This window comes from Henckelia pumila, chromosome 1 (assembly GCF_033568475.1).
Source record: "Henckelia pumila isolate YLH828 chromosome 1, ASM3356847v2, whole genome shotgun sequence".
In the NCBI taxonomy this organism is placed as follows: domain Eukaryota; kingdom Viridiplantae; phylum Streptophyta; class Magnoliopsida; order Lamiales; family Gesneriaceae; genus Henckelia; species Henckelia pumila.
In genome coordinates this window covers 81,862,248-81,872,106 of record NC_133120.1, presented here as the reverse complement: position 1 = coordinate 81,872,106, position 9,859 = coordinate 81,862,248, and the positions used below count along the sequence as shown (strand labels likewise).

Genomic DNA, 9,859 nt, shown 5'->3' with positions numbered 1-9,859 from the left:
TATTGGTGACACAAAATATGATAATTCAGGATCAATATATCATAAATGCAGTATATTATATCTGAAATAGGGTGCATAACTGATAACTTCTAAGAACATTACGTTTTGAAATGTGTTTGGTTTACCCCGATTTGTATTGTATTCACGCTCATATGTACTTGATATACATAAAGTTGTACCACGTATAATTATCAAGTGTATTTGTGACATGAAATTATTAAAATGTGCTTGGTTTACCACGATATGTACTTTATTCACGCTTATATGTACTTAACCATGGGCTTGGTTGTACCTTATTTACTTAAATATGTACCGTAGTTAGCTCTTTAATTATTTATTGGTAAGTTTTTATTAGCCAAAAAATTTGAGTGACTACCCAAAGTGAACATGCATGTCCTACATTCACCTCATTAACTTAGTAAATAAATCCGATGTCATACTTTTGATTTCACGTAAATGATACTCTATTGAGTAGATATCAAATGGTTTCACTATCTCATTTTGCACATGCACCATATATGTGTTAAGGAGTTGGTTTTCTCCAAATACATTCCATATGAAGAAATTAGCGAGAAATCGATCACATGTGCTATAATCTTGATCTACGTCCTTCTAAGAACATGACGTTTTGAAATGTGTTTGGTTTACCCCGATCTGTACTGTATTCACGCTCATATGTACTTGATATACATGAATTTGTACCACGTATAATCAACAAGTGTACTTGTGACATGAAATTATTAAAATGTGCTTGGTTTACCACGATCTGTACTTTATTCACGCTTATATGTACTTAACCATGGGCTTGGTTGTATCTTATTTACTTAAATATGTACCGTAGTTAGCTCTTTAATTATTTATTGGTAAGTTTTTATTAGCCAAAAAATTTGAGTGACTACCCAAAGTGCACATGCATGTCCTATATTCACCTCATTAACTTAGTAAATAAATCCGATGTCATACTTGTGATTTCACGTAAATGATACTCTATTGAGTAGATATCAAATGGTTTCACTATCTCATTTTGCACATGCACCATATATGTGGTAAGGAGTTGGTTTCTCCAAGTGAACATTCCATATGAAGTAATTAGCGAGAAATCGATCACATGTGCTATAATATTGATCTACGTTCTTCTAAGAACATGACGTTTTGAAATGTGTTTGGTTTACCCCGATCTGTACTGTATTCACGCTCATATGTACTTGATATACAGAAATTTGTACCACGTATAATCATCAAGTGTACTTGTGACATGAAATTATTGAAATGTGCTTGGTTTACCACGATCTGTACTTTATTCACGCTTATATATACTTAACCATGGGCTTGGTTGTACCTTATTTACTTAAATATGTACTGTAGTTAGCTCTTTAATTATTTATTGGTAAGTTCTTATTAGCCAAAAAATTTGAGTTACTACTCAAAGTGCACATGCATGTCCTATATTTAAAATAATCATCTTCAATTATGTTTTGTAACCAATGACATTCACGCTTGGTGGATACAACAATCTTCCCATGAATACTCAAATTCGATAACAATGTGCTCTATTAACCCCTATATGTACCATATTTGTATTTAGATGTACCTGGTTTACTTACATATGTACCTTGTTTGACTATTTTATTATTTACTTATCAATTGACATTATTGTGATTTTTTTGTGTAAATACTCAAGTTGGAGAAATATGTGATATATTCACCTTATTATGTACTTTATTTTAATACTATTGTACCTTATTTACTTGGATATGTACTGGATGAAATGAATATATTGATAGAAATTGTACGGTAAGAAAATCACAAAAAATGTCAGTTCCACTCATATTTGATACATATGTGCTCTAATGTCCCCAATGCGTACCCAATTATAATATCTGTATACTTGATGTACTTAAATATGTACATGATTTCAAGTATTTAATTGATAAAATGAGAAAATATGGGAGATTTACAAAAAATAATTTTTAACATTTTTATTTTGACATAAAATCTAAAAGTTTTACAAAAATATAACATTTTCGGATTTTTAGACTTCAATCTTAAACATTATATATATGAAAACACTTTAAAATATAAATACATTACCTTTATGTCATATATGATATTTGTTTATTACATTACACACGCAACGCGTGTGCTTTAAGTACTAGTCAAATTAATGCATAAGACTTAGAAAAAAAATAATTTTTTTATCTATCAAGAACAAAAATTGTCAATTTAATTATTAACACAAAATAGCTTGTTTTTGGTATAGAATAATCTGAATTCGATATAAATAGTACTTAAATAGGTACAAAACATAGCAAACCGGACATATAAACTTCGGAGAACAATGCGATCTTCTTTTGAACTCTTTTATCAAATTAATGCGTAAGAATTAGAAAAAATAACTTCTTACCATTATAATTTGTATCTTTCAAGAACAAAATACTGTAAACTTAATAGTTGACACAAAATAACTTATTTTAGATATAGAATAATATGAATTCGGTATAAATAGTACTTATATATGTATAAAACGTAGGAAACCGAGCATATAAAATTTTGAGAACAATGCGATATTATTTTGAACTCTTTTATTGAATTAATGCATAAGACTAAGAAAAGATAACTTCTTACCATCATTTATATCTTTAAAAAAAACACTGTCAACATAAACACAAAATAAATTTAAATCCACATGACTATTTACCGAACAGCCCATTATTGTCGGATAAATTATTGTTGCGATACATGCTCTTAAATCTCTTTCAGAGATCCACTCTCCGTCATGACATCAATATTTCCGCTGGATCGAGCACATCTTCTTGAAGACGTGTCGTCGCAAATTCTCCGTTCCACCTTATTTGCCTGTGAATTGGAAAAACATATTAGTTGTTTTCACATTGATCGTAATAGTGTATGACACAAATATATGACTTTAAGATTATTAATTATAAGTCAAACATCTCAAAATTATCTGATTTGACAAAACAATTTAATCTGAAAGACAAAACTCACTATACTACTTTCATGTAGGCTTTTTAAGAAAATCTCTAAAAATTAAACTTCTTTCATGTATTTCTTTTAAGAAAATCCCTTTAAGTTAACAAACCAGGACAAATAAAAGAGAAGGTAGAATAATTCAAAGACGGACCAGTACAATTAAAAAAAAAACAGCATGATTCGATGAAACCAGCATAAATCAAAGATAAACTAGAAAAAGAGCAACACAAATTTCGTACACAAACTACAACAACAATACAACAATAAAATATAATATATATGACTATAAATACAGCCGCAATGTGAATTAGAATTGAGAATTTGGGAAGTGAATTAGTGTGACGATGTGAGATCTAGGTGTGCATAATAATAGTGATTCAATAGTGGCTGCTCAATAAAAAATTGAAAGTGGATCTAACTAGAAATTTGAGGTATAACCACTGACAAACAAATAATTGGAATAGGAACCATAGATTTCAAAAATTCATTTCCATAGATTTGGGAGGAAATTACGCATATCACTGAATGCGAAAGAAGAGGATATATTGGAATAGGAACCATAGATTAAAACAATCCGACACAAATTGCAAAAAAAAGTTGGCCAAATTGAACAAACTAAATAAAAAGAAACTCACTTTCTTGTTTGCTTTGCTTCGGCTCGTCGTCACCCACTTCAAAATCGTTTTCCACGGTGTTGCAAGTCGGTGGGTTCCTACATCCCATAGATTTTGTGTGGGTTCCTGCATCCCATTGACATACAATTATTTTTAAAAATTGATTTCTACATATTTGAGAAAATTAAAAAAATTCGGCAGAAAAATCGCAAAAAAAAATAAAAAATTGGCCAAATCGAACAAACATATCACAAAAAACTCACTTTCTCCGTTGCTTTGCTTCAACTTGTTGTCGCCGGCTTCCAAATTGTCATCCACAGGCGTCGCAAGTCGATGGGTTCCTACGGCCCTGGATTTTCCGTGGGTTATGGACGTTGATGAGAAGAGATAAAAATTGGGATTTAATTTTCCCGACGGAAGATAAAAACTGGAGGAGGAGATAAATAGATGAAAAATGGTGGAAAATGGTGGATACTGGCTAGGGATTTACGTGAGAATGGAGATTGGGAAAGGGAAGAAAGTGACGTGGCAAAAAGGGAATGCCCTAAATTGAGATAAAACGTGAATAGGGAGTGGAAACAAAGATTGTGGTGTTATCAGGGAGTGCATAACACAATTTTATGACACGGAGATTGATAATGAAGTTGAGGTTTGGATTGGGGATTTATGTCTAATTAACCGTATAATAATTCGAATTGGGTTCTACGTTAACAAAATTGGAGGGTAAATAATACTACCCCTATGATAATTATATGATGATTATTGATATTAATAAAAATCGTGTAATAATAAATTGAGTGTGTGATATCATGCATGAATTATAATAGTTAATTTATTTATCCTTATAAAAAGATTCCTACATGATAAATATGTTGAAATTAAAAACAAAACAATAATCCCAAATTAAACCCTGTATAAATATTAAATATGTACTCAGCTAAAATCTCACTTGTCCTCACAAGTGCGCATTGGATATATGTTGGATAAGACATCATCTCATAAATTTGATTTTTGAGATGGTCAATTTTTGTGATTTATTTGATGCATATTTGTTTTGGACGATCAAGTCAATTCATTAATTGGTCTCTATAAACAAATGAAGATGTACTTGTTAGTTGTTAATAAATGAAATTTATTTCTAAATATTCTAAAATAAACAAAAGTTATTCTTAAATAGAAAATGTTTGGAACCATTTTGCTCATTAGAATGATGTATCGTTGTGTGCTTGTATAATTTATTTTTAATTAATTTGATTTATATTTAAATATGAATAATATCATAGTTGTAAAAATTATAGAAGGATTAAACTGCAATTTGAAATATCAAAATTTAAATAAAAAAAACAAAAGTGTAATATATCTATAACATATAAGGGCAATTTGACAAAAAAAGTTGGTGTCCCAACGATACTAAGGATAAACATTTGATAATGTATATGAACATGTGATAATATATATATATATATATATATATGAGTTTTGATATAGCGAAAGTTAGCTCATCATACGCATATTTATATAATTATTGGCTGACGCGACATCAACATCGCGTAAATGTCCACGATATATATGGTCCATTGATTTAATTAAATTAATAAAAACAAAAATGAGTCCATATCGAAATTATAACTCATTATGACCTTTACAATTGGATATAAATATCGTAGAAATAACAATTGGTCTCAAAACTAATTATTGTTGGATGAACATCCGTTGTTGGATTGATCTTTAGAATCCGGAGATGGAAGCATAGCAAGCACAACAACTCCGCCCACAGCCGCCACGACAGCACCGCCCACAAACGCCGGCAGATTACCTCCTCCGAACAAGGCGTCCCACGGCCCGCTTGTCACCGACACAAACATCTGTTAACCCCACCCCAAAATAAAACAAGTGAAACTTTTATACTGAGTTTTTCGTAATCGATTGTAGTAATAAGATAACGGTAGGCTAAAAAAGTTTACCTGTGGGACAACTATTGCCAGATTTAGGACTCCCAAAGACAGACCTGCGCACATTAGATACATAGATAGATTAGATGTATAAAAATATATATTTTTCTTGTCCTAATTAAATCTTTTCTGAATTTGTACCTTGTCCGGAACCAGAGGAGCTGGAAAATATGGATGCCAAAGCAAATGGGATGCTGAAAGTTACCTACTCAATGGAATAGATTTAATTTGTTTAAAGAATCGTCCATCTTCATTTCTCATTGTAAAAATTTATATGATCAAGAAAAAATCAAAGAGCGTGATGCATGCACCGTACTGATAGAGGAATTCCGAGAACAGCAAAGAGGGCCAAAGCTCCGGCCTTGACACCAGCCTTCGGCGGAAGAAGGGAGCCGTCGGCGGCGTGTTGGCGGTGGGCCTCCGCCACTTTAGTGACCAAAACCGTCAATGCCAAGCAAACAGCCAACAAGAAGCTGACACCACCCCACAGTTTCTTGATTTTTCCGAACCCACGAGCAAAGAATTGCACCCCCAAAGAAGCCAACCCCAACACCACGGAGTTCAGCATCAGACCCAATGCGCCGGCGCTGACCCCAAGATCGTACAGTCTCCCCTCCCCCACGTTTCCGCCGTACACTTCCTTCCCCATCCAATCTGTGTCGAACAACAAGAACGGGAACCACGCGATCCAGTTCAGGGCTGTGGCCAGCATCAGAATCCACATGGATTTCGGCAACTTCTTCAGTGCGCTGAATAGCTCCACGAATACTTGGATGCCTCCCTTCTTGGAGTCTTCTGGTTTCGCAGAAATGGCGGTCTCGGATACCAATGTCAGTGCTGTTATGGTCAGAGTCAACAAAAGGAATATGGAGATGAAGAAACAGCTCTTCAAATTCGCGCAGTAAACTTCACAGGCGGTGGTTCTTGTGAAAGGGAAGACTTTGTAGAGTTTCGGGTATGATCCGGCGGCGTAGCCCAGCACGTTCCCGACGGCCATGAAGAATGAGTACAACGCATTCGCAGCCGCCATTTTTCTTGCATTTCCGGCCGACAAATCGGCCAAGAATGCCCTGCAAGGACCCTGAAACAATATCACACAAAACATTCATATCAATATATTTTCGAAACATAAAAAAAACCTATAAATATTGTATAATGGGTGATGTTACATATACACGTAGGGTTACACGTTGCTGGAGGGATAATTTTGTAATGGGAAAATTGCAAATATCACCCTTGTGAAATCTCGGTTTGCTGATAACCCCTGTAAAAAATTTTTAATCTAATATTCTAGATTATTGCATACACACCTCTTCTGGTTAAAAAATGACGAAAATACCCTTAACTTTTATGAACTCTTTAATTTATTATTTATTTTATGTAGGGGTATTTTCGTCATTTTTTAGCTGAAAAGGATGTGCATGCTACAAATCTAGAATCACAGGGGTTATTAGCTTAAAAAATTTTCATAGGGGGTTATCAGCAAACCCGGGATTTCACAAGGGTGATATATGTAATTTTTTCTTTTGTCATTTCATGTGTAATGTGTAATTCAATATGTAAATGTAGCATTTCCCTCGTATAATATACCTGTAACATGTTATTTGCAACATCAAGAATCCAAAACCCGACGACGAAAATAGCGACAGCCCTCGGCTTAGAAGGTTTCGCAAGAGAATCTCCGGCCATATAGCCCAAATCAGCGGCGAATCCAATAAGAACAATGGCAACAGCAACAAGGGCAGCTCCGGAGGCGATGAAGGGGCGGCGTCGGCCGAAGCTGTTGGTGCATCTATCACTGTAATATCCAACAATGGGCTGAACTAGCAATCCCGAAACCGGACCACATAGCCAAATGAAAGCGGACCAAATGTGGGGTATGCCTAGTAGCTGCACGTAAGGGGTCAAAAGGGAGAGTTGCAGAGCCCATCCAAACTGCACCCCCGCCGCTATCGACGCCACCAGAACGAATTTGATCGCCGGCGCCGGCGAGGTTGAGGGATTTACACTTGCAACTTCCATTGTTAAATCTCTCTGTCACTCTCTCCTTAATTCTTCTTCTCCTTATATATATATGTATATTTTTACGTATCTATATACATATATATATATTCACATGCAGCTCCGTTGTGGGTGCAGACTGCAGCGGAAGAGGATTTCTGTACTTATAAGATTTTGGAATTATTACAAGCAACGGTCCGTATAAATTCTTGGTAAGAAATGTATGCATGGCAACGAAGGGTAAAATATTATATATGCTACGCCATCCATTTCTTTTGGAAATGTCTATTTTGGTAATATCCACGTAATGGTTGACTCGGAAATTGTTTTCTTTCTTTTTTTTTACTAATAATTTGGTTCATTTTTGTAAATAAAGTCCTGTTATAGTACGAGGAATTAATAATATGGATAATTAAGAATATATGGGAAACGTATTTTCGCCATAAATATACATACGTTACCTTTGATGCATTGGATGATTTGATTTGGATTTGGATAAGTTTCAATTAATTAGTCAATAAAAAAATTCAAGATTTAAAATCTGTTGTTACGAATAAAAATATTTTTATTAATGGGAAATTATATTTTTGCAATGGGATGGATAAATTTGAAAATTATCCAGAAATATATATATATATATATATAATTTGTTGAATTTGGATAATTTATTTAAAATCTTTTCTTTCCAGATCCTTCTGTCCAAATACATGTAATACATTTACGTGGCAAGGTGACACGCTTTTCTTTTCTTGATCAATCCAATTATACAAGGTATATATAAATATGCGCTACCGGTGTTTGTCGCATGATTAATGTATGATATAATTATGTTTTAATTAGAATATAAATGTGATGGGAGAATAGCAAATTTAGTCTCTCTGACTTGTCATATTTAATTTTTTTTAGTCTTTTAACTTATAAAAGTTGTGTTTTAGTTATGTAATTTTGGGTTTTGTTTATTTTTAGTCCTATTTCATTAGAATGTTAACCTACTATCGAAAAATATCGACGTGACACTGAAAAATTTTGATGTGTCATTTTCAAATTGATGGTGTGTCTGATGTCATATCAGCATTTTGGAGAACACATCAATATCCAGATGTAATGTAAGCAAAGTTTAGTGTCATGAATGTCGGTATTTTATTGTATCACATCTACCTCTTGGGTAAAATAGGACTAAAAACCAACAAAATGCAAAGTTATATGCCGAATATTTTATTGTACTAACTTATTTAATTATGCCGAAGATTTTATTTTATTATATTTGATTGTTCAAGAAAGTAGGAGTATTAGAGAGTGGACGTATTTCAGAAAAGAAAAACCGATGATCAAGAAACATTTTCTATGGGAAAGATCTTTAGCTTAGTATAATTTTTATGTATTATATTTGTATTATTATAAGAAGTAACTATTTGTAAATATTACAAATATTTAATGAGATTTGGAGGAATAAAATAATTATAGAGGTACATTCAATATATCATATGTCGATATTTATATCAATTATATTTTGAGATTTTGTTATTATATATTATATAATGTGATTTTATGTTCATGTATCGTGAGATTTTGATATTTTGAAATCATGGGACATTAGATCTATGATTGGGGTAATACTCATATGCTGGGTTAAACTTCAACGATTTTGATATATAAAATTTTTGTATTCAATTTTTTGTGGCGAAAGAATTGATATACAAATACTGAATTACATATAACATCACTCAAATATAATTTAGAAAACTCGTACTAATTTTAGTACGTCAGAAAGCCATTAATTATATCATAAGCTGGATACATTAATTAATTAAAGTATTTATCGTGTGTGTACGATTTATATGTTGTACAAACTATCAATAATCTAAAAGAGAAATATTAATGGATATTGTCCTACAATGAGTATATGTGGATTAATTGAGTATTTGGCGGATTATTCTATACTATACCTGAAGTACTTTTCTATGTGGTCAAATTACAATAATACACATGTCAATTTTCATTAAAAAAAATATAAGGGTCCCATGTGATCTAATGATATTGAAATAGGGGGAGAAACACTCCTGGTGTAGCATAGACTAACCCGTGTTTGACTAGTAGTTAGGAGTTCGGTTCTCATCACAAACACCTTCTCGGGTGAGACTGTCGTACAGGCTTTACCCAGTGCGATTATCTGGTTATAGAGGTTTACAAACTATTGTGTTAGTTCAAAGATTTATCTAGTGTGCACCAAAAATAACGGTTACGGGTTCCTTACTCAGATCATTTTTTTTAAAAAAAAAAACAAGAACATTTTTCAAGAGC

The 9,859-nt window shown here is 32.9% G+C and overlaps 1 protein-coding gene and 1 long non-coding RNA gene across 2 annotated transcripts; both read right to left on the bottom strand.

Moving 5' to 3' along the window:
* Positions 1 to 2,552: 2,552 nt before the first annotated feature.
* LOC140876268 (uncharacterized) lies at positions 2,553 to 4,286 on the bottom strand. Its single transcript, XR_012148723.1, has 3 exons — positions 3,869 to 4,286; positions 3,627 to 3,731; positions 2,553 to 2,856 (listed from the first exon to the last, which is right to left on the bottom strand). It is a non-coding gene; the product is annotated as an uncharacterized lncRNA (long non-coding RNA).
* Positions 4,287 to 5,293: 1,007 nt separating this feature from the next.
* LOC140866283 (sucrose transport protein-like) lies at positions 5,294 to 7,607 on the bottom strand. Its single transcript, XM_073271246.1, has 5 exons — positions 7,148 to 7,607; positions 5,874 to 6,638; positions 5,699 to 5,762; positions 5,570 to 5,613; positions 5,294 to 5,470 (listed from the first exon to the last, which is right to left on the bottom strand). Exons 1-5 carry the CDS (start codon positions 7,577 to 7,579, stop codon positions 5,294 to 5,296), a joined length of 1,482 nt encoding a protein of 493 aa, XP_073127347.1. The 5' UTR covers positions 7,580 to 7,607.
* Positions 7,608 to 9,859: the final 2,252 nt, after the last annotated feature.